The sequence below is a fragment of the Sceloporus undulatus genome, chromosome 4 (genome assembly GCF_019175285.1).
Source record: "Sceloporus undulatus isolate JIND9_A2432 ecotype Alabama chromosome 4, SceUnd_v1.1, whole genome shotgun sequence".
NCBI lineage: Eukaryota > Metazoa > Chordata > Lepidosauria > Squamata > Phrynosomatidae > Sceloporus > Sceloporus undulatus.
Window position 1 is genome coordinate 220,459,376 of NC_056525.1, and position 26,069 is coordinate 220,485,444.

General features: G+C 44.0%; 2 protein-coding genes across 3 annotated transcripts in view; one reads left to right on the top strand and one right to left on the bottom strand.

Annotated features, from left to right (window-relative positions):
- Positions 1–26,069, bottom strand: part of STK3 (serine/threonine kinase 3) — an 881,840-nt gene that overhangs the window by 227,103 nt on the left and 628,668 nt on the right. The gene's annotated exons all lie outside the window — the stretch shown is intronic.
- LOC121929408 (protein LYRIC-like) overlaps positions 14,220–26,069 on the top strand; it is a 33,876-nt gene continuing 22,026 nt past the window's right edge. The window contains 1 exon segment of the mRNA XM_042464952.1: positions 14,220–14,903. Within this exon segment, the coding sequence (XP_042320886.1) occupies positions 14,400–14,903 (504 nt within the window). The 5' untranslated portion in view covers positions 14,220–14,399.

The window sequence follows — 26,069 nt, forward strand, 5'->3', positions numbered from 1 at the left end:
CTTCCTGCCTGAATTCTTGTTGAGTTCCTCCATGATTATAGAGAATGGGAGACAGTTGTAAAGTAATATTATGTACATGATTCTGCATTTCACTCATATTTTATAAAACCCAAGATGTGCAGGACAATTTTTATTTTCCTCTTGTTTAGATACTAATCCTGTATAACATACAAGGTTGCTAGGTTTGTGCAGCAGCAGCATTTAAAATTTGTCATGATGTGACCCATGCCACAGCACCAGAACAATGACTGTGTAAAACATGATTAAGAGTCTCTATATACCAGTTTTTAATATTTCAAATATTTTAACACATACATTTTAATAATATTTTAATATGTTTCTATATCACTTTATGTATAAACAGTATTTACTCTTATGTTTTAACTGAATGGAGTTCACTCCCTTGTGCGTCTATGGACTGTAATAAAAAGATTATTCTGTTCTATTCTATTCTGGTAATGCCTTCATTAGTGCTTCTGTCATGCTATGAATGCCTGGCAGAAGTTCAGTAGTTTTCTACTGATTTGGGTTTGGATGTGCTTTTGGTGGGGAAACATGTTCACCGCAATGCTGCTAAGCAGGTATTTTAATGTCTTACTATGCCCTCATTCAGTCCAGTGCAACAACTCCTAACACCACACACGACAAACTCTCTCTCTTTGGTTTCTGATGCAAAGCTTGGAGCTGGGGTGCTGGGTCTTCTTAAAGTTACACTTCACAAGAGATGGTGAGCATGGCGTGTGAAGAACACATCCGCAGCCAACGAACAAAATAGTTCTGGAATACAAAAAGGCAATTTGGCTTGCTTTCATTTTTGCAGAAAAAAAAAGTAATAGCAGGACGGAGCGCTTCATGCTGAATGCTGGTGTAGAAAGCCCAAACCACCACACAACATTTATGAAGGATGATAGAGTTGTAATCCAAAACCTCTAGTGGGTCCATAACCGACGAGGGCAGAAACTACAGCCCAGGACAGACCGCCCCAATTGGCCTGCTGGTGGGCCTATTTTCCTCTGCAGGACGGCGTAGCTCCCAAATGGCGTGCCATCACTGTGAGGAAAAAGAACCTGGGTTTTTTTTCTGGCACCACAATGACATTGCAAGTGTGCCACTCACACATATAAGTGATGTGTGGCACCGTGCAGACACCACATCGGCTACATCTCAATGGCAGTACCCGAATGAGTGGGATGCCACCATTGTCTACGCCGCCACTGCGTACTAGGGTTAGGTGCCGTGTGGTTGCTGCGCTGTCTCTAACTCTAGTATCGCACTGGTATGCCACTTGTTGGCCTACTGATGGCACACTAGATGAAGAGAAGCTTTATTCCATTCATGTTAAGATTTATATTTGCCTCGCGTGTATTTGATTGTGATGTGGACCAGAAGAAACTGCAAACATAGACTAGGTACAAAAAGTAAAGTCATCACGTTTCAATATTTTGTATCAATTTTCAGGTTCTACGAAGGCTTTTCCATGATAATCCTTTTTTTAAAGTCTGGAAGAACATTCAGACTCATTTGTCATATTTACTGGTAACAATAGCATTGGTTGACAAACAGGAAGCATAATCCCACAGATGTTCTGAACATTTCCTAAAAGGAGAAAAGAAGTTGTTTTCTAAACAGCAGATCACTTATTATTACGTACGATAACTTACTTACTAAGTAATTTCCAGGAAAGCAATCCATAAGCAAATTCACAGGGAAGCATGTATCTGATATTTTTCACATATCAGGCGAACAAGGTTCATTCTTCACTGCTAATTTATGAGGAACACTGCTGCTGTGTATTGTTATGAGTTAGGCATTCTAGCTGATCCTCGTTTCCAAGCTGTGGTTGGAAACTGCAAGAGAAATGCGGGACTCAATTGAATAATAGTGACTGCATTTCCTGGCCACAAAGATTTTAGCACAAATAGCAGACACTAACACGTGCCTTCGGACATTGCTGGTTGCAAGTCACTGGATAAAATAGACTTGATGGGACATGTGTGAAACAATGTTCCTAGCCCGTGGCCTGTAGTGTCATGGCTATTCAGAAAGCTCTCCAAATCATGACTTCTAAATCACTTGGAACAAAATAAGAATGATTCAATGGAGGGCGAGTTTGCAACCATTGATAACAGTAGTTTTTCACTCACAAGGTAACAGGGATGGAAGAACATTTGAAAATATTGAATATGGTCTAAAGAACATGTTTCTCAAATGTTGAGAAGCCCTGATGTGAAGAATATTGGACTGATGAAAATCTTTGTGCCAGCCTGGGGCGACATTAGGGCTTGGTCAGCGGAGAGTCGATACACTCCCGAGCCCTACCATGCTGTCTGGGTGCCATCTTTGTGCGCCACTGTTTACACGGCATGCACGACATGACGTGTCTCGTGCCCACGTCCAAATGATGTGGCGCACAAGAGATGTCCCTGTGCCACTCCAGGGTGCTAATGGCGCCTCGTAGGCAGCGGAGAAAGGAGCCAATGTTCCCAGCTCCATTTTCCAGGCACATCATGGTCGTGCCGGTTGGTTGGCAGCCATGATCTGGGGGAGAAAGGGACACCTCTGGCCACCCTTTCTCTCATCTGTATAGGCCCTTAGGGGCAAAAAGACCAATGTCCGCATGACTACACACACCCCACGCCACCCCCACACTGGTGTCATGCCTACCAATTGACCACACAGTGGGCAGCATGCAGGGTGCTCCTTTGGTGAAATGTAGATGCACGTCAAAAGGAGTTAGTGCTGAAATAGCAGCAAGGTGCCTTTTACCATCTTAGAGCCACAAGCACTGGATTGGGGCTTTTTACATCTCTAGAGTCGCAACACTGGTTGGGGCCATGAAATGCGGTTGCACATCCCGTCCGCTGAATGTGGTGAGATGCCACTCTATTGGGCAACGTTTTGCCCCGTCTATGAAAAATCCTATGTGGTTGTTTTACCAGAATAATATGTGTATTAATATTTTCTACATATAAAATGCTATTGTCCGCACAGAATGCTTTTTGCGTCAAAACACCTGTGTAAGTTTCTGCAAATAATCTTCAACTGCAATATGTTTTTCAAATGGCACTGTTTTTAAACTTTTTCACAGTGAGAAAAAAATTGTAAATTACTGATTGCTTCCTTAAGAAGAAAATTGCACAGAATTACATCCCCCTATTATAAATCATAGTGCAAAGAGCTGAAAGCTGCCCCTTCCATGCAGGATGCTAGTCAAAACACCCCCAAAACAAGCCCACCCACCTCTGCTTAGAAAACTATTGTTCAGGGTTGCACCCTGCTCTCTCTCTTAAGAGGGAGACTCCACCACACTGAGGCGATGTATTCCACTGTCGAACAGTTCTTACAATCAGAATTCCTTCCTAATGTTTAGATGAAATATCTTTTCCTGTACTTGAACCCATTTGTCCATGTCCTAGTCTGTAAGAAAGCAAACAGCTTGCTCTATCCTCCATAGACATCCCTTCAATATTATTATCTTCTGGCTACATGTCACCTTTTACCCTTCTTTTTCCCAAGCTAACTACCAGCTCCCTAAGCTGTTCCACCAGGGCATGGCTTCCAGATTTCTCACCATTTGGTCACCTCTTCTTGATATGCTCCAGCTTGTCAACATACACAGATTTTGTTATGTAATGCAGTCCTCTTATTACAGATTTCAAGTCAGTATTCTTCACATGGCTGGGGCTGCTCAGAAAAGAAGTTTTTTAAAAAAATCGGAGAGCACACTTTGCTCCTCCCTATCTGGTTTACAACCTCACAGTGCTCTAATACCACTTGCATACCCATGGAATCCAGATGTTCACATAAAAGCACTAGAGCTCCGGCTCAGAATTCTACATATCCTCCCTAAACCATAATCCAGGATTCCTAGATGGAACCACGACACTGAAGTGAATCACAGTGTTATATGTGTAGGGTGGCCCATAGTAAGCCACCACAAAAACACATTATAGCACAATGAAACACTTGATTTCGTGTACCATCAAGTGTTATAAGTTTACACACGCTGCTTTACACAGGAAAAAAGCGCCTTTTACTCACCTATTGCCACTACCATTGCACTGCCTCTGACCTGTACAGCTCTATCCCCACCTCATAGCTCAAGTGCCCTTTTTATTGACAGAGGATCCTATCATGACTTCCCAATTGCCCAAGTCCCGGATGTAAGTGTAAAGACAATATCCCCTTGGATCAAATCCAGATGGAGGAGCAGAAGGTGGCCCTTGGATCTCCTCCTTTACATCGACCTGGCTGTTCTGAAAAAAAATAAAGCCAGGGGTGGGAGGGTTCCTGTTGTGGGTTGGTTGTTTGTTTGTTTTCGGCTTTTGTTTTGTTTTGGGTGCCTGTGAAATCTCCCTTTGCTATGATGTCTGAAACCACAAGCCAGAGGAGGTGAAAGAGCAGTAGCCCTGAGAGCTCCTTCTGCTTCTCTTTGGGAACCTTGCAAGCATCGGATTTGGGAGCCTTGTTGACTTTTGCTCTGCTCTGTGGCTAATATGAAGGAGGAGGGTGAGGGAGGGGAAAACACCCTCAACTGATCTGCAATTCTCAGGCGCCCTGCAGCAGGGGAGCCAGGTGGACTTCAACAAACAGCAGTCTTTTGCTTGCAATAGTCTCACCTCCCAATCCCTGTCTGTTCTTGAAAGAACTCAAGCCACTTCACTGTCTGCTTGATGGGTGTCAATGGCTTGAAAGAGATGGGCCAAATGGTGGGCTACCAGCTGCTCCAGGATGTGGCATGCAGACAACCACCCCGATGCTGCCAGAAGCGCTCTGGGCCAGCTAAGACAGCCCAAAAAGGAGCAGCAAAAACTCCTCCTTACTGGCAGCCCATTCAGGACTGTGGCAGCAGTTGCGTCTGGGACCGTGGTGTCCATTCACTGTGGTCTGGGCCAATCGGGGGCCATTACATCTGGAATGGCAGAGGTCACTTCCAAGCCCCGGACTGCTTCAGCCCTATGTGCTCTTAAATTCATACAGAGCATCCATACACTCTTTCTCTCTTCCCTTCTCAAGACCTTTTGGACTGCTAAGACTTCCTGAGAAGCAGAAGATGCAACTAGTGGCACACAGAAGCTTTCCCTCTCTGGGAAGAACTATGGTTCTGACAGTGTCTCCTACCTCCCCAGGTCTCCCATTTCTCTCTCTATTTCCAGGCAGGCTGATTCCCTCTCTTTTCTTTTCTTTTCGTTTTTTAAAACTTAACTCACAATAACTTGCAGTGCAGAACTCCCAGATGTGTGAAAAACTGAAAAGTAAAAATAACCAAGGACGCTGGTAGGGCATAAGACAGGGATGCTGGGTTGAGGGGAGGTAGGAGAAGCGATGGCAGCAGCAGTCACAGTTGCGCAATTCCAAGATATGCTCTGAACAAGGTTGTCCCCCCCTTCCCCCCCCCCCCCTTTTTTTTTTTTACTGGTGTGCAACAGGGCTCCTTGGTAAAGCGTGTTTCAGTTGAGTTGTTTTCAGGCCAACGTCTGCCTAAGGCCATAAACAAAATGCCTGCCCCTGCTGCCAAAGATGATGGGGGGCTCTAGTTACCTTTGAAGTGTAAAAGAGAGCTAGACAGCAGATTTAGCAAAGATCAGAGAGCTTTCAGGATATTTAAAGTATTCTCAACAGTTCTCATTTTCTTAGTTATGGATTTTATGTCTCCCTTAAGCTCTGGAAGTGTTGCCTTGGTGATAGAAGGTTTTTCTGGCTTCCTCCTATTCGATGGATATACTCTCTATTCTGCCCTATGTGTTCCTCTGTGAGAGAAGAAGGAACAATTACTAAGGCAAGGACAAGGAAAAGTCTAAGGAGCGGGTGCTTATTCTATGATATCGAGGTGGGTAATGCAAAGCATCGGGTGGCCATTGTGTGCCTCAGGAACCCTCCAGAGCCTGACAAATATCTAAACCTCCAACAAAAAACTACAGGAACATCAGAGCCTTCAATGGATTTGGGAAGTAGGGATTTGATTTAAAAAGTATAACATCACTTTTTAGGACATTCCAATCTATTTAAAATGTGAATGCGTTTAATCCTTCTCTCCCCCCCCCCCCAATTGTTCTGGGAGAGATGGCTGCAAAAACAGCCATAGAGGCTCACACCTTTGACCAACCTGTATGTATGTTACAGATATAAAAAGAGTGATTATTATATTTAAAACAGCTCCTGTGGAGCTGTGCCCTATTTTCCTGCTTAGTTTGTTGTGATGGGCGCTGTTGATGAGTAAAGTGCACATAAGGTCAGTCATCTGAGGGGTGGGAAGGCTGTTTATCAACCTTGTTGATTTGTAGATTCTTAGGTTTTGTATTGATTGCCACTGTATGATATTATTTATTGGTTATGGTCTGCTTTATATGGTGGGGGCTGGGAAAGGATTTGTTTGTTTTTATTGTATTTTTTTATTGTACTATTCACCGTTGTTAGCCACCCAGATCCTCGTTCATTGGGGGATACAAAAATTATTTAATAATTCAACCAGAGAAGAAACCCTTAAAGTGAACAAAATTTGGGCTACCAGGACAAGGAATAGCAAAATAAGGACTCAGCAATGCAATGGGAAACCATTCAGAGTCAGGGGCTTTCCCAGCAGATAATGATCACCAATAGCAGACCTAATTCTCTTTTGCATGAGGGAGTGACCAGCAGGCCCAGCTCCATCAGGGCTAGCCTGGAAGAGAGACGCTCCTCTCCATTACGGTCATCTCCAACCTAGGGGGAGTTGAGCGCAGGCGGCCAGCTCCATCAGGCTAGCCAGAAGAGAGACTCCTCCCTCCATAACTGTCATCTTCCAGCCTGAGGGAGTTGACCAGTGCCAGCTACACCAGGGCTAGCCTGAAGAAGAAGAAGAGCCTCCCTCCAGTCCATCTGCCTTGGTCCAGGCTCAGAGGGACAGAAGAATGCTGACCTGATCCCCTCCCCCCCCAACCATCCCTTGCCCTTTTGTGAGTGTCTTTTAGATGTAGCCTGAGGGCGGGAACGTATATTATCCCCGGATTCCCAGTGTGGGCGGCATATAAATAAATCCTTTTGGGATGGGCCCGAGTTACTTAGGGAGCGCCTCTCCCACATAATCCGCCCCGCACCTCAGAACATCAGGACATACCTACTTGATACCCTAGGGTAGATAGTAGGCAATCCAGCAAGAGCCTATAGGGCGACAGCCCCCCTCATTGGAATGCTCTCCTGAAAAGTAATTGCTTGTCCCACACTCAAAGACTTCAAGAAGTATTGAAAACTTATCGTTTTCAGAAAGCATACCCCCCTGATCTCTCTAAAGATGGAAACCCTAAGAAGATCGGAGGGTCTAATTCAGTCAATGTTTTAATTGTTTATAATGTATTAGATTTTGGAATGTTGTGATACAATCGTAGATGTAATGTATTTTGTAATCTACTGCTTTGTATTATGAATATGTTCACACAATGCCACATTGTGAACCGCTTTGATCGACAGGAAAGTGATAAAATAAGATATTATATTTATTATATTATTTATTATTATTATATTATTGCCTCCCAGCCTGAGGCCGGCCAACAGCACACAATAACACAGCAAATCACTTGCATTCCCAGGCTCACACTATATATATATATATATATAATATATACCCACTTTTTCCAGGCAGCGATATATCTCTGAAGATGGCCAGCCACAGATGCTGGCTGAACATCAGAAGAAATCTTCTAGAACATGGCCCCATGCCCGAAAACCCACAAATAGCTAGGATGCAGGCCATGAAAGCCTTGACTTCAAATTATTATTTTTTATTATTATTATGTCTTCGGATTATGGTTCTTTAAGACAGACAGGATGGATGGATTCAATGCCTACATCTTGTGTAAAGCAATGGCCTTGTTTTAGGTGGCATATAGATGATACCTCATTAATGATAAATGTGTTTTTGGCTTCAGAATCATAAAGTTGGAAGAGACCGCAAGGGCCATCCAGTCCAACCCCCTGCCATGCAGGAAATCTAATCAAGCATCCCGACAGATGGCCATCCACCTCTGTTTAAAGACCTCTAAGGAAGGAGACTCCACACGACTCCAAGGGAGTTTGTTCCACTGTCGGACAGCCCTTACTGTCAGGAAGTTCCTCCAATGTCAAGGTGGAATCTTTTTTCCTGTAGCTTGCACCATTGCTCAGGTCCTGTTCTCCTGGAGCACAGAAAACAAGCTTGCTCCCTCTTCACATGACATCCTTCAATATTTAACAGGGCTATCATATCATCTCTTAACCTTCTTCTCCAGGCAAGCATACCCAGATCCTAAGTCGTCCTCATAGGGCATGGTTCCACCCTTCACCATTTTTGTCGCCCGCCTTTGGACACGCTCCGGTTTCTCAATGTCCTTTTTGAATTTGGTGCCCAGAACTGGACACAATTAGGGTGGGGCGACCAAGCGATAGAGTGGCACTATTACTTCCCTTGTCTCGACACTATATTTTATTCATGCAACCTAAAATTGCATGGCCTTGTTAGCTGCGCATCACACTGTTGACCTCATGTTCAATTTGTTGTTACGTTGGACTCCCTCCGTCCGTCACATGTAGTATCTTCAGCCAGGTGTCCCCCTCCTATATCTGGGCATTTCATTTGGTGTCTGCCTTAAGTGCATACCTTACATTTCTCGTTGAAGTTCATTTGTTTAGCTGTGGCCAAGCTTCTAGTCTCTTGGTCATTTTGAATTTTGATCCTGTCCTCTGGAGTATTAGCTATTCCTCCTAATTTGGTGTCATCTGCCAATTTGATAAGTATGCCCCCAGTTCTGTCATCCAAGTCATTGATAAAGATGTTGAATAGCACTGGGCCCAGGACAGAGCCCTGTGGGACCCCACTGGTCACTTCTCTCCAGGATGAAAAGGAGCCATTGTTGAGCACCCTTTGGCTTCGGCCAGTCAACCAATTACAAATCCATGTAACAGTTGCCCTGTCTAGCCCACATTTCACTAGGTTGTTTGCAAGAATGTCATGAGGAACCCTGTCAAAAGCCTTACTGAAAAGATATACTATATCCACAGCATTCCCTTCATCTACCAAGCTGGTAATTTTATCAAAAAAGAGATTAGATTTGTCTGGCATGACTTGTTTCTCTGAAACTCATGTTGACTTTTGTGATTATGGCATTGCTTTCTAGATGTTCCCATATTCTCTGTTTAATTATCTGTTCTAGAATCTTTCCTGGTTTAGACGTCTGACTAACTGGATGATAATTGTTGGGATCCTCCTCCCCCCCCTTTTTTTTGAAGATGGGAACAACGTTTGCCCTCCTCCGGTCTGCTGGGACTTCTCCTGTTCTGTTGACTTTACTGCTTCAACAGAAACTCTGGTACCAGAAGTAGAAATAACATGGAAAGAATAGGAATAGGTTCCTACACTATGAAAAAGAGGAGCAGTTCAACATGTTTCAGCCAACTTTTTATGAACAAGTAAAATGGAATAACCAGGTCAGGTAAGCCTTGCATACTTAAAGAGAATTTTTTTTTTTAAATTATTCTAGAGATCACTTGAAAGCTTCTTCCAAAATGTATCCTGGGATAATTTTTTTTTCTTGCAACCGCTTCCACTTTTCTTATGATTTCCATTTTGGTGACAACATTTCAGATCTATGCTTTTTCAATATGCAGAACCCAACCTTTGGCTTTTGATTTTGGTCAGAAATGGAAATGGGTGATGATGGCACTCTTCCAGCAAGCTCCTCCATCCCCACACCTTTCCAGATGGCTGGATCTAGGTGTCATTCACATTACCTACTCCAGTGCTATGTGTGCCATTGTAACCACATCCACTCATGCTGGCGTCTATTGTTGTATCAAACTATAGCTAGATTAATAAATATTTTCGAGAATATCCAGATGTTTACAGCTGCCATGTATTTACTGAGGATGTGCTGCAAATGTTCTCCAGAACCTTTAGGAAAACACTGAGTAATCTGAAAAATTACCATGACAACAGAAAGACTGACAAGCTACAGAAAATAGAAGAAAGAGAGAAATGGTTACATCTAGCATCTTGAGGTATCCCATGCTTCAAGGTGAGCAGGCAGGATTGGAGATGCACCTGGCAAAATCTTATTTAGGGCATGTATATCTGCTAATTCTGGAAGGACCTCGAGGTAATTTGTAGAACACAAAGGTCCATGAAACTAATTCTTTCAAAAAGTTCAACATGGAAAATGATGCTGCAACCATAAACTCTATTGCTTTGGTGCTACCATGCATCTTAGACAAGACCAAAACCTGTCCCTTGATGGAACAAAATGTTATTATTGAGAAAATATTTAAAGAAAAACTCATTGTTCACATAAATAATCGGGTCTGGACAGATTAATCAACTATGAAAAGCACTATTATCCATCTCTCCCAGAGCATGGGGAAGCTATTTTAATACTTGTGTACTGTAACTTTATTTTTCATTTAGTTACTGTTACAGTTACAAACATGTCGTGTCACTAAACAGTGAAACTAAAGTATCACTTGGTCGAAGTGTTCCTTTGTGGCTTGGCTCATGCTGTTGGCTTGCACTATTTTGTGGATGCTGAGATGAAGGGCAAGATCAATGGGAAGAGAGTGTGTTTTGTAGCTTGTAGCCTTCAGGGTCTGTTGTATTGTTGTTTTTTAAAAGCATTTTAGTTACTTTTGAGAAATTGGCATATAAACAATTTTTCTGTAAAAATAAATATGGCCAAGATCCTGTATGCTTTTTGCATAGTAGATGAATATGTCAGTGTAGTTCACTGATGGCGAACCTTTTTAAGGTCGCGTGCCGGGGGTGGGGCTTCTACCCCCAGAATGGGTGCTGGGTGCTGGGGCGGGGCTCCTGCCCTCCAGGGGGCGGGGCTCCCACCCCCTTTTCAGAGGGAGGGAGCCTCTGGCTCCTCCCCCAGCGTTTGCTGGCCCCTGAGGGTCCCTCCTGGGGCCGTCAGAGGCTGGCAAAAGGGCCCTTGCCCTTCCTTCACTCGCCGGGAAAGGGCTCCGCAGAGCCCTTTCCTGGCGAGCGAAGGCAAGCTGGGAGGAGGGGAGGCGGCTGGGATGCGTCCCAGCCCCCCCTCCTCGGCCTTGGCACGCCGGAAAGGCCCGCGGAGCCCTCCCAGCGAGCCAAGGGAGGAAGAGGAGGCAGCTGGGACGCATCCCAGCGCCCTCCTCCTCGGCCTTGGCCCACCGGGAAAGGGCCCCGCGGAGCCCTTTCCTGGCGAGCCAAGGCAAGCCAGGAGGAGGAGGAGGCGGCTGGGCACATGTTCCAGACGCCTCCTCCTCGGCCTTCGCTCCTCGCGAAAAGGCTCCATGGAGCCCTTTTGTGCGTAGCGAAGGGAAGCCGGGAGGGAAGAGGGCTGGGAGGAGGAGGCAGACGCGCACGCACCTCTGTCTCCTCCTCCCAGGCGCCATTTTCTGGCTTCCTGCTGTCTCAGAGAGACAGTGGGAGGCCCGAAAATGGCAGGGAGGAGGCGGAACGGGCACGTGCCCGTTCCGCCTTCTTCCTCGCCACCCGTGCCTGGTGAAACCGCGCCGCGTGCCACACGTGGCACACGTGTCACAGGTTCGCCATCACGGGTGTAGTTGCACTGAATCCCACAGTTGCACAGCTGATTATGTAATGAATGCCAAGGTCTTCAGCTTGTCCTCAACACAACAGTCCAATATCTCCTCTCACTTTTCATTTGGTGAGTGAGAACAGGCAGTGTGCGTCCTTGCAGAGTCAGGGTCTATACAGGTAGCCTCTTTACTGTTCAGATCGGGGCTGCGGCAACCTCACGCCACAGCCCCGATTCAGCCTCTGGAGCAGGGGTAGGCAAGCCTTTTGAGCCAGGGGCCAGATTGCTGTCCCTCAGACAACTGGGGGGCCGAAGCCAATAATTAAATAATTAAATATTTTTTTTAAATTAAATAAATAAACTGGGACAAATATAGGACAACATTTTCAAATGGAAGACACTTTTTCTAAAAAATGGAGGACACACAAAATAATTGCTGATTTTTTAAAAAATGTTAATATAAATGCATGTTTTGGAGGCTTCTATAGACAATTGCCCCCCTTGCCTGCCGCTTGCCCCCCCCCATGCCCGCCTCCTCCTGATAGGCCAAAGGCGAGAGGCCAAAAACTCCGGCGGCAATCGGCGGCAGGACCGGGCGGGGGCCGGTCCCAAGGCCTTGTCGGGCCGCATCCGGCCCGCGGGCCGCAGGTTGCCTACCCCTGCTCTGGAGGGTGCAAAAAGCCTTTTTGTGGCTCCTTTTTGCAACCTCCAAGGGGCGCTGTAGCCGGCGCAGCACAGCTTCATGATGCTCCTTTGGCACTGCATCATGTGGATGCAATGCCAGAGTTGCACCATGATGGTGTGCACTGTGTGGACTGGCATGTGCCAAAATGGCCCTCTGGGGGCGGAGTTAAGACCTCTGGCATGAGGACGCTGTACCCTGACTTCAGCCACAGGGCAGCACAAAGTGCCGGTCTTTCTAGGCCCTCACTGGCTGCACTAAGGACCATACTTACACTGATTCTGAGTCAGCATGAGAGCTTGTAGAACTATTTTTAGCACACTGCCCCATATCATTTTATGGACTATTAGATGTCATGACTAATTAGAAAAAAACAATAATGCTTGGTAAAGTAGAAGGCAGTAGGAAAAGAGGAAGGGCACATTACAGGCTGATAGATTCGCTCAAAGAAACCATGGCCCTGAATTTGCATGGTCTTAGCAGGGCTGTTAATAACAAGATGACTTGGAGGTTTCTCATTCACAGGGTTGCCATAATCCGAAGTTGACTTGACAGTGAGTAACAACAACAATGGCCCAAGAGGATTCTGCATTATAAACTGTAACTATGTTCTGCAACTTGGATCCAGAACTGTAACCAACTATGGCTGTTGGTTGTTTTTTTAAGTATTTCAAGCTATGGGAAGCATCATGGATTTTCCTTTCCAACTTCAGCCCACCATCCCACCCACCTGGAAGGTCCCCGGTCTTTGAGCAGTGTGGGGAGGGCAGAGCTTGGGAAATGGCTATGGTCTGTGGGGACCCTGGGGCCTTTGGTCCAAATAAACAATGTTTCCAAGCTCCAACGCGCCCAAGAAGCACACGCACATGGAGAGATTTGGATTTTCTCAGTTAAAGCTCAGGTACACAATGTCATGACGATATATTAAGTCAGGTAGCAGGTAATGTTAGGTAACAGAGCACCAAAAAAATTGTTGCTTGAGCAGCTACAAATTACCAGGCAAGATAAAGTTAGAAAGGAAAGTCAGAAAGAGAGGAAGATGGCCACATGCCAGATGTTTAGACTCAGTCAGAGGCCATAGGCCTGAGAGTTTTGTAGCCTTGGCACTGGAAGGAGGGTGAAGGAAGAGAGGAGAAAGTACTGAGCCTGCAGGAAACAACCCATTGAAGCCTGACTTAGGAAAGAATGGGTTCTGGTCTAGGTGATCCTATAGTATCTGTGTGGGCTTAGGTACAAGTGACAACAGGCCAGGCAAAAGCTGTGTGAAGAGCTAAAGACAAGGGGAAGCACCCTAGGCTGCCTCCCCAGCCTCCCTGGCATCATGTCAAAAAAGCACAGAGCTATAAGCTTTGCCATCAGAGAGGAAATAATGGAAGTGTGGGCTTCCAGGATTCTGTCTAGATTTCATTGTCTGATCGGTTTTATAGGCTTAATAAGCACTTGCTTGGTTTTATTGGATTTTATTGGATTAATATGTAAAGGCACCCTTTCTTGGTTTCATTTGATCAGTTTTATTTGAGGAAGCAGCATCTTGGCTTCAGAAAACCCTGAGAGCTTCCATAAACTGACAGTGACTCGAAGTCTCGTTAGCACCTTTTCTTCACAGAGGTACTCCTGTCCATCTTTCTACCCTCGGCCTATGATTGGTCAGTAGCAGAGGAGAGGCTCCACCCACTTCACCCCGCTCCCGAGGAAATCACTGCCACGTAGAGATTACCTACACTAGCCTCCCTCCCTCCTTCCCTCCCTCCTTTCCCTATCGGCCTGGCGGCCAGTCAAACGACAGGAGTGACGTGTGCACCAACGGCTCCTCCTCTGACCACGCCCCCTTTCGCTCTGACCACATTAGAGGCCACAGCGGTGGAGGAGGGGCTCAGACTCCTCCGAGGAGCTCGCGTCGAAGCGTTTGCGCACGCGCGGAAACGGCCGTTTTTTTCCTCCCAACCAACGGCTAAACGAGCGCCTCGTGACCCTCCTGACGTATGTACGTAAGCACGCACTCACGTATGCACCTGCGCACTAGGCCCTCGTCGGCCTGAGGGGTGACGTTGCGCTCATTAGGCCTTGAGCAGCCGAGGGAGGCGCATCTCTGAGGCGGAACCGGGCCGCCCCTTGGTTCCTTTTGACGGTAGTAGTAGTCCTAGGTGAGGGATGGCCTCGGCGTGACGTGAGTCGCCGGCCCCTCCGAGAGCGCCATGGCTGCCTCGGGCTGGCAGGAGTCCCTGTCCCAGCAGGCCGAGGCGGTGTCGGCCCGGTTGAGGGAGGTGCTGTCGTCCGGCGCGGGCCTGCTGCGCACCGAGCTGGGCCTGGAGCTGCCGCCCGGATGGGACCCTCATCGCCTGCCAAGCTGGTTGCTGCTCCTCTCCTCGTCGCTCCTGGCGCTGCTGCTCCTGCTGGGGCTTCTCTGGGCCGCGGGGTGCGCCAGGGGAGGAGGGGGAGGAAGAGGGGGTCTCCGGCGGAAGCGCCTCAAGAGGGCAGCCGGGGAGGAAGAGGACGAGGACGACGAGGAGGAAGAGGAGGAGGAGGAAGAAGAAGAGGAGGAGGAGGAAGCCGCGACAAGGGCCACCAGCCTGGGCCTGGCAAGGGGCGGCCCCCCGAATAAAGGGGCCCCCGGGACAGGAACGGCGGCGGGGCTCTTGCTGAAGGCGGAGGAGCAGAAGAAGCGAGCCAAGAAGAAGGCGCAGGAGAAGACGGGACGGGTGAGTGGGAGCCTTGGGGGCAAAGGGATGGAAGCATAGAGCTGGAAGAGACCCCAAGGGCATCCAGCCCAACCCCTTTCTGCCATGCAGGAACTCTCCATCCAGCCTCTCTTTAGGAAACTGCAAGGGAGGAGACTCCCCCAATCTCCCAGGGAGGATCCAGCAGCCCTCGCTCTCAGGAAGTCCCTCCTAATGTTGAGGTGGAATCTCTTTTTCCTGCAGCTTGCATCCGTTGTTCTCTGGAGCAGCAGAAAACAGGGCCATTCAGGGACTCCCAATACAGGTTTATATCCCTTTTGGAAGAAAGGAGGTGAGAGCATGAGCTTTCCTAGGCTTGAGCCTACTTTCTCAGATGCATGGAGGACTCTGCTCCATGCTCAGTTCTGCTTCAGTCTAGGTTTCTCCATGCATCTGAGGAAGGAGACTCACGGCTAGGAACTGGTCGTGCTTCCCAGGGGACCCTCCCCTCCATGCATCTGAGGGATTAGACCCAAGTCAGGGAGGCTCGTGCTGTCAGGGGATCCACCACTCCATGCTTCTCATGAAATAGACTCAGGTTTAGGAAAGCTCATGCTACCAGGGGACCCTCCACTCCATCCATCTGAAGAAGTACACTCAGGTATGGGAAAGCTCATGCTACCAAGGACCCTCCACCTCCATGCATCTGAGGAAGAAGACTCAAGTCTAGGAAAGCTCATGATAGGTTCTTTCTTTCAGTTAGTCTCAAAGGTGTTACAAGTTCGTTTTGCGCACACTGATTTTCCAGACTAACACAGCTATGTCTTTGAATTCTACCACCAAGGGAAGACAGTTTGGGATTCATAGTTGGTGGGTTTGACAGAGGAAAGACATAAGACAAGGGGCTCGGTGGTTTTAGCATCTTTAACTCAGGGCCATTATTTATTTCCATGGATAGTTCAAGCCATTGTATTCCGCATCACCATGTATGGATGTGAAAGCTGACAGTGAAGCAAGTTAATGTGAAGAAAACCAACTCACAGAATCATAGAGTTGGAAGAGACCACAAGGGCCATCCAGTCCAACCCCATTGTGCCATGCAGGAACTCAGAAAGCACCTCCAACAGATGGCCATCCAGCCTCTGTTTAAAGACCTACAAAGAAGGAGACCCCACCACTCTCTGAGGGAGCATGTTCTGATATCAAACAGCTCTTGGTGTCATGAAGTTCCTACTAATGTTTAGGTGGAATCTCTTTTCCTGTACATAGTTTACATTCGTTGCTCCAGGTCCTATTCTCCAGAGCTGTAAAGAACAAACTTGCTCCACTTTCAGTATGACATCCTTTCAGATGCTTAAACAGGGCTATCATAGGAGATGTAGTGCCTGAGAAGAGTGCTGCAGATACTGTGGCTGCCTGAAAAAACAAACAAATGGATCCTACAGCAAATTAAATCTGAACACTCCCTGGAAACTGATTAAACTGAGGCTATTATCCAGGGGTAGCAGTATTGGCCGTACTGAGACTGTCATACTTTGGTCATGTCATGAGAAGGTATGAATCATTAGAAAAGACAATAACGCTAGGAAAGGTAGAAGATAGTAGAAAGAGAGGAATACTCTGTGTCAGATGGTTAGACTCAAATCATGGAGGTCATGGGGCTGAACCTGCAGGACCTGAGCAGAGAAGATGAGGATAAAGGATCTTGGAGATGTCTCATCCACACGATCACCCTGAGTCTAGGCTGACTTGAGGGCAGTTATCAACAAGCACTCTCAGTTGGAGAAAAATATCTTTGGAAGAGCTATAGTTAGAGCTAACTCAGCATTTCTAAAAACTATACTACACACCCCCTCATTTCGCCACATTATGGATTGAAGCAGCAAGTAAAATCTCTGCAATCTTCTGTGAGTACTTTCTTCTGATTTTGCTAAAGTGAGACCTCAGCAACATTGCTTTTTTGGACTATAACTCCCAGAATCTGTCAGTGGGAATGCCCATGGATGCAGTCCAAAAAAGTAAATTTACCATGGTCTGACAAAACTGCTTTGTCAGAGCTTAGCAAACCTAATTCTTTGGACTACATTCCCTAGAATCCCCCTATTGAGCATTACCATTCCCACTAACAGATTCTGGGAGCTGTAGTCCAAAAAAGTATGCAAGACTTCGCTTTAGTACTATTTGTATAATTCTTTGAACGTACCTGCACATGTAGTAATAAGGATCCCCATGTCGATTTCATGATCTTACCTATTTAGCTATTTGAACATATGAAGCAATGGTCCTTGGAGGACACCAAGGTCATGCTTTCTAACTTTAGCATGCTTAGTGCAAGTACATTTTTGCTGGTGTTAATCTTAGCTATATATTGACATATGCTGTGTTCAGTTCAGTTCAACTTTCTTCAGATTAAATATTAATTGAGTTGAGTAATTCAGGCATTTTTTTCACACAGATTTCATGGAATGGAGTTGTTTTCTCTCAGGCTGATGTGGTTTAAGAATTCAGGCAATGGTGATTATTTTGTATTTGTAGAATGAATGTGAAAGTTTATTGACTGAAAAAAAAATCTCACAGTAACATCCCACAGAAATACGACACTTGAGTAGAAATTCCTTGGCTTTAGGAGTGACATATGAAAACTCAGAATTCATTCAAGGCATATAAAAAAACTTTCCAAAAGATCTAATGTCAAGGTGATCTCCATAATTTATTTACAATACCATCAGTAAAACTCTGCAGGCAGTGTACAAAATTATAAGCCTTAATACAAACTGTTTTTCAGGTTGTGTGACAAATGCTATGCTGGAAGATAAGGCGCTCGTAGTACATTTTTATTTGATTAGATTTATCCTCAGTTATTCCTTGTCAAAACTCAGAGAAGCTAATTATCTAAAAATGGACTTAAAATTGCAAATGCTTAAAATGCTGTATTGTATATACTTGTTAAAATAGAATATAGGTAATACCAACAAACTACACCATGGAAGACACCTACTTGTTTTTTCTGCAAAAGGTCATACAAGTAAAGTTGCATAAAGGATATCTAGAAAACCTTGACCATATGTGGTACCTAATGGCCCATGCCACAAGCAGAGCTGAATAGTTATGAATTAAATTATGGCAAATTCAGATGGTATTATCCTGTTTTCTGGTACAATGACACTTTAAAGGCCCTTGCATGACATATTATAACAATATATTTCCAAGGCTCATGTGAAAGGGTGATAGGATAGATGGGTCAGATTTTTGCATGTTGTGTTGCTGGTTGTGGCACTTATGGTTTACCTTTTTGTAGCTTGGAGCATTGCGGAATAGCGGTCTATAAATAAAACATATTATTATTATTATTATCATTATTATTAACTTTAAGAAAAATAGTAATGAAGGTCAAACTAAGCAATTTGAGGTTTGCGGAAATGTTACAAATGATATTGTCCTTTCCTTATACCTTGAGCAAAATATCTTGTTTGCTTTTAGCTTTTTGTTCTTTTGGATGGACTTTGCAAATCTTAACCAGTTGAATGAGATCAGGGTTTTAAATGAGCCCAAGTATTTTCTTTACAGCCAAATACAATATTAGATTCATTAAACCAATATATGGAAACTGTAATTGTCTGAATGAAAGTTGAAAAGTTCAAACTCAGTGCAGCAAAAGCACTAAGAAATAATAGATTCCTTTGAAAGGCAAGTTTTGCAATTTGGGTATCTTCTTATAACCGCCTTTATATCTTGATGGCCAGATGGAATCTGTCAAGTCCACACCTTTCAGCCACTTCCTTTCCTGAATCCTACCCAGCTTCTGGTAATCACAGTTATTTAAACATGCTTTATATTTGTTTTCCCCCAACCTGCTGCCCTCCATATGTTCTCTACCTGTCATCATCCCAGCAGCATATCCAGTTTTCCAGAATTCTGAAGATTATCATTAAACACACATGGTGGACACTAAATTATTTCATTGGAGTGGAAGTCCATCCATATCTTCAAGAGACTCGCTCAGGTACAGATGGACATTATTTTTCTGAATAAATGCAAACAGCAAGACATCGTTCCTAAGGGACTAAATGTGAAAAATCCACTAGAGACAACATATCAGAGAAATCATTCCATTATGCTTTTAAGCTCCCCAGAAACCACATAATCAAAGGCTTTTACCATTAAAACCCCTAAACTAAAATAATTTTCTGTATTTTCTAAGATGCTTTAATAATATTTCAGTAAAGAGTTGATTGCAGAGCTGCATTAAGAGGAGGCAGGACTTTCTAGAACCTTTTTTCATCTTAGCCTAGGCAGAGGTTGCTACTGACATTGAAGATACCCAAATAATCGCATTCTCTGTGTTGCTGTTCCTAATACTAGAGCTAGGAAAGAGGACAAAAGAGGCATTAATTGATTCCTGAAATAATTATGCTGTCTGCTCTTACATTTTGGAATTTACATGCAGTTCATTCAAAGTGAACCTCACTGAATTTAGTGGAACTAAATTCCAGGTAAGTAAACTACTTTAGAGTCAACAAAATATTTGGAAAGAGAGCTGGCTCACAAACAGAACTTGGAAGAGACATGTTAAGAGTAACATTGCTGCTCATAATATTTTAACATTTCAAGTTACAGTGGCTAATATTCCTTTATTCCTTGTCTTCACCAGTTTGAAGGTACAGCAAGTAATGGTTACTCTCAGTCCCAACACTTTTATAGGCATGGTGGGGACATGAGATGGGACCCTTTTGGCGACTGCCCTTAGGTTCTAGAACGTCTTTCACAGGGAAGCTAGAGCAATCTTCTTGTTATTGTTCTGTTTGCAGGCAAACACTTTTGAAAAAAATTATAAGTTGTAGAACTGAAGAATTATAAAGCAAGTGCTTTAGAAGATGCTGTATTGTTTTATTGAACTGTGTTTTTTATTCTTTCTAGTTGTATGCTTTATAGTTAATGTGAGTAGTTTAATTCTATTTTAAACTTGGCTTTTTAATATTTTAATTATACTGTATTATACATGTTTTAAAAGGTAAGCTACCTTCACTTCCAATTTTAGATAGAAGGCAGGGTATTAATAATGTTAACTCATTATTCCAGGAATTTTAAAATATACCTGCAGGAACCTAGTAGGGTATCACTACCCCCTGTCAAAAACTAACTTTGACTGCCTTCATTCTTAAACCAAAAGCTATCTGGAATGCGTGCAGTTATTCTAATGTTGCAAAAGCACAAATAGCCTTGTAAATAAGTATGCGGGGCATTTTTGTGCCTTGCTTTCAGTGGATTGTGAGAAAAGAAATTCCACTCGAAGGAAAGCACACAGGTGATGGGCAACCCATGTGTCTTGTTAACAAGATTAATACAGGCTAAGTCGCTCTTATCCAAAATGCTTGGAACCAGAAGTATTTTGGATTATTCATTTTTCATTTTGAAATACCAGTATTTGCACATATGTACATGATGAGATATATCAGAGATGGGACTGAAGTCGAAAGACAGCATTCATTCATGTTTCATATACACTTTATATGCATAGCTTGAAGGTAATTTTATGTTGTTGTTATTGTGCCATCAAGTTGTTTCCAACTTACGGCAACGGACTTATCATTGGGTTGTCTTGGCAAATTTCTTCAGAGGGTGGTTGCCATTGCCTTCCTCTGAAGCTAAGAGAGTGTGACTTGCCTAAGGTCATATAATATTTTTAATAATGGTGTGCACAAAACAAAGATTGTATACATTGAGCCATCAGAAGTCAAACATGTCACCATCTCAGCCGCCCACAAAACACATTTTGCTTTTTGTGCTCCACTGTGGTAGTGTGGGTGACACACACGGCCCGAGAGATGCCCATTCCCATTGAAGTGGTTAGAGGCCATGCCTTGTAAAGCTATACTATTAGTGGACTTTGGCTGTGGTCTGGAGGTGCAGAGAATATGGTCTAAATGTGCTCCTCGCTTGTGTTGTCTTCATTTCACAAATGGTCCCACCTCTTTTGCTAGTGTATCTGAGAGGTTCCACCGTTGTATCTCTCATTACAGTATTTATTGCCTTCTACAGCATATCACCTTACCTTTTAGATCTCTGTAGTATAAGAGACTTGTAGCTAAAGGTTGTGTTGATTTATTTTTTTTAAAAAAAGAACAGCGTGCATTCTGGCTCTTTTCTGCTCCTTTTGTGGAAAGCCATCCATTTGCCTTCCCCACTCTCTAGTACAGGGGTAGGCAACCTGCGGCCCGCGGGCCAGATGCGGCCCAGCGAGGCCTTGGGACCGGCCCCAGCCGAGTCCTGCCGCCGATTGCCGCCAGGGCCTTTGGGGGGCAATTGTCTATAGAAGCCTCAGAAGCATGCATTTATATTAACATTTTTTAAAAAATCAGCAAATTTTTTTGCATGTCCTCCATTTTTTTAAAAAAAGTGTCTTCCATTTGGAAATTTTGTCCTACATTTGTCCTGGTTTATTTATATATTTAATTATTTATTTTTTGGCTTCGGCCCCCCATTTGTCTGAGGGACAGCAAACCGGCCCCCGGCTCAAAAAGGTTGCCTACCCCTGCTCTAGTATGACCAAGCCTTCTCCATTTTTTGCAACAATGTCATTCAAAATTCTTTCTTTTCTTTTTTTTAAAAAAACTGTATCATAGTTTTTCCAATCTTCTACCTGTTTCAAAAGTACTGTGTTACAGCAAAGGACAATTTAAGGTACTGATAAAAAATAATTCAGATTTTAGAGAGCAGGGAAAGGATGACCAATATAAGATTTGAAGACTTTGTTTCATATGCATTAAGGCTATACCTTTATATCCAAGAATTAAAGAAATGGTTGTAGGCAATAGGCACAATTATGGACCCAGTCTTTGCACATTAGAGGTGGGGGAATTCTGGTTCCTCACATCCAGGGTGACCACTCTTCTTCCTTTCCCTAGACATGTCATACGTTTCATTCTACTGGCCAGGAGGAGTTTCAAAAAGGCCTCCATTTTAAGCATGACTTAGAAGAATTAATTTTTATTTATATGTGGCTTTTATTTTCTAATGCCCTGCATTTTCCTGGAATGCCCTACATTTTGCAGTGTGTTGTCTTTCTTTGCAGTTATGACATCTGATCACCCTGCTCACATCAGATTGCCTGAAAAACATTACTGTAGTTCTTTCTGTACTTTCACTGTGCATGACACTAGTTTGAAATGTAGCACTATATTATCTAATGTCTTTGCTTTTTGCAGTAGTGTAGGCAAGGCTACTATAGTGACCTTGTGATACAGGTTCCTCCCACTGATAACACTCTAGTGCATGAACTCATGCTCATATATAGTAGTTTGTGGATGAAAAAAGACAAGTTGTTAAAGAGTGGTTGTATCATGTTCCTTTTTAATATCTTTTTTTATGTTATCTTAACAGAAGGTCAAGATAGCTTTCATAGCAAATCTACAAATAACAGAACTTGTTTGTGTTGGGCATGAAAAATGGGTTTGAGGGCGTTTGGGAGTACAGCATTTCCCCCCCTAAAGATTAGATTTTTTGCACCATTTAAATCAAGATTTGTATGTAATTGTAGCAGGAGATGTTCTGCAACAGTGGCCATTTTCAGCCTCTCATGTTGTAAAGTGAGAAGCTGAAATGAATTTAAACTACTGTTATAAACTTAATTTTATGACACTGCCAATTTAGGAACCTTATATTTGAAAAGAGAACAACCTTGGATTCATAGCTTATTATGTTTACAAGGAATGTTAGAGGAATATTAGGAATCTTTAATTTCAGTAAATCTGGGCATAAGTTAACTGCTTAGTATTTAACAAAATTGTTGTTGTTGTTGTCACTTTCAACTTATGGAGACCCTAAAGTGAACCTATCACAAGGTTTTCTTGGCAAGTTTTTTCAGAGGGGGTTTGCCGTTGCCATTGCCATTCTATAGCAGTGGTGTTTGAAAACATACTTCATCACCACTATTATCTGTGCTCAGTACTGGCCATTTTCTCTTTTTTGTTTCTTTATTGAAACATTTTAATTTTTATTATAATTTATATCCCATCTTTTCTCCAGTCTGAGACACAAGGTAGACCTCAAAAATTAAAACAGATAACAATGAAAATTTCATATCATACAAAAGCTAAAATATGATTTAATTACCAATAGAATTAAAAGCAATTGCAGGCATGGAATTTAAACAGAAAACAACAAATACAGACAATACAATGCTTTATGAAATACCCTGACCCACTGAATAATCAGTCCTTAAAGGCCTGCTGAAATGAAAATCTTAACCTGCCTGGTGCAACAAGGGCACCAGTCTAGCCTGTCTAGACTGTTCCTGAGCCTGGAGGCAGCCACCAAGAATGCCTTCTCATGTGTTTCTACCAGATGTATCTATGAAGATGGTGGAACAGAGAGAAGGGCATCCACATAAGACCTCAAAACATGTACAAGCTCGTATGGGAATACAGTCTTTTAGATTGCCTGGGATGAGCTATTTTAGGTTATAGCCAGCGGTTTGAATTGTGCCCAGAAAAATATAGGCAAGTGGAGCTGTTGTAGTAATTACAGTGGACCCTTGTTATATGCTGGGGTTTGGTTCCAAGATCCCCCGTGTATAACAAAATCCGTGTATACTCAAGTCCCATTAACTATAATGACATAGCAAAATGGTGTCCCTTATAAAAATGGAAAATTAAGGTAAATTTATACTTTTTTGGAACATTTTCAAATCGTGTATGCTTGAATCCGTGTATAAAAAAATCAGTGTATAAGAAGGGCCAACTGTACAGTAATACAAACAGGATGTAACTAAGACATTTGTCACCATGGCCAGGTCTGATGTCAAGGAATGGGTGCAGCTGACCAGCAAGCCTCAATTGTAGAGATGTACTCCTGGCCACTGTTGAAACGTGAGGTTCCAGGCTCAGAGCTGCTGCCTCTGCCTCCGCAAAAGGGACGGGTGGTGTTGGTGGCTGCAGCTGCGAGGAGGCCAAAGGCCGTGCTGGAGGCCATGCTCCGGCCTCCTCGCTGCTGCCATCGCAGAAGGGCCAGGTGGCTGCCTGGAGGCCTCTTGACCTCCACCGCCACCACTTGGCCTTCCTGATGTGGCAGTTGAGTGGGAGGCCGAGGCGGTGGTGGCGGTGACGAATAAGGTAAGTAGGGAAAGGGAGGGAGGGAGGGTGGGAAGGAGGGAGGCAGGGAGGGAAAGGGGAGGGGAGGCCAGGGACTTTTGTCCCCAATGGCAGCGAGTGTGCATGCGTGCCGCCATTGGGGACAACTTCTGGGTTTGTCCACCGCAGATGCTCAAATCCACGGAAGGCAAATCCGCGTATAAAAAGGGCTGACTGTACTTATAATAACTGTATAATATTATTTTAAAATATGCAAATTAGATGTCTGGATATGAGGGGCTGGAATATGACAACCCTATTAAATAGAGACCTTGCCTAAATGTTCTATTAACTCTGACAGAGCTTAGGTGTCAATCATGACGGGCTTATCTGATCTACCCAGCAGTTTGATCTCTGATCTAAGTGTGATGCAAGAGTGAATTCTGTGGAGTGAGTAGGTGGTTCTCCAGACCAGCACCCTGAGTCCAAACTTTATAGTACTTTGAAGGATGTAACTTTCACTTTTAATTGGATTTGGAAACATAATGCAGATCAAATGGCACCAGAGTAATGTGCTCCAAATAACAAGCCCCATTAGCATTCTGCCTGTCCAGCAGTTTCCTAGTTTCTGAACATTCTTCAAAGGCAGCTTCACACAGTGATGAATGAAATAGTCCAGTCTGTGTTAATGGCCAAATCTGCCTGAGGAAGAACCCCAGGTGATATACCAGAGAAGCTATGCAGAAGTGGCCGTACTCATAAGCAGCAGCCTTGACTCAGGGACCAATGCTGGGGTCCGAATAGTTCTTACAGACTCCCTCTTTGTTCCATCTATGGATTTAAAAAAACATATAGAAGCAGCTTTAGGGCTAGAACATACCAGTATCTACTGAAACCTGAATCATAATTGACTTGTGTAAGTCACAATCCAAGTAAGGTGTCCCACTGACTTGAGTAAAATCCTCAATCTTTTCCATCGAATCAGTGGGACATAATATATTAATTGGGTCATGAGTGCCCATTGTTGGTGAGTGTTGCTAAGCTTACTTTTTCAGCAGTTGGATTAAAGATGGAATTAAGTATTCTTGCAGCTGCTTAGTTACTTGATTCAGTGTCCTTCATTACATTTAGATTCTGCCTTTCTTCCATGAAAGAACATTGTACATTGATTGGTCTCTCTAGTCACTGGCTATAATTCCAAATGTAATGTTTTCTCTAGTCACTGTCCAGATCCAGAACTTCCGCAATGTTACATACTTTCATACCATCCTTATTGATTCTGTATCGAGTTGGAGTCTTCCAATGCTTGTGTATATTTAGTCAAAGCTGCAACACTCATGCAGAAGATGGGAGGTTTAAAGAGAAGATAATTCCGACATGGAAGTTCTTCCACTCCCAAACAGCTCACTCAGATCTTGGAAAGTTACACCCTACAGACATACACAGGCAAGAGCAGTTATCATTGTTGTTCTTTTACTCTTAAAATCTGCATTTTAAAAGAATTCTTAATTTAAAATTTTAATATAGCTTGTGTTGGGCACAAATGTAGCCACCTCCATTGTCCAGTTTCACCTAAGCTCAAATGAAAGTGATCGGAACAGATCACTGAAGACTCAGCATGGTCAATCAATGTTGAATGCTGACTCATTGACTGTTGGAAGGGAGGGCAGTAGAAAACTGATTGGAGAGAATATGAATCAAATAGCTAGAAACCTGCAGTCCAGAACACAACAACTTTGCCGCTCCTAATTCTGACTCGAGCTTTATGGAGCTGGAACCAAAATGGCTTCATACACAGTAACCAGAGAGAAATCTATAGACAGGATCATCCAATGTTGGGAGGTGCTTAAAGGGTTTAAAAACCCTGCCCTTTTAATAACTCTGTGACATGGTATCTTCGTGCAGTGGGATGGTTGATAACCAGAAAAAGGAAGTGAGGAGGCATACAGAAAGTGAGGATAGAAAGATCTTGTTGCCTGCTGTATATTATATCCTCAGAGGGAGCCATCAGGCAGACCCAGCAACATCGGGGACTGTCTGAAGGAAGAGGCCCCTCCCTCTTCAACTGTCATCTCGGCCTCAGAGGGAGCCATCAGGCAGACCCAGCAACATCGGGGACTGTCTGAAGGAAGAGGCCCCT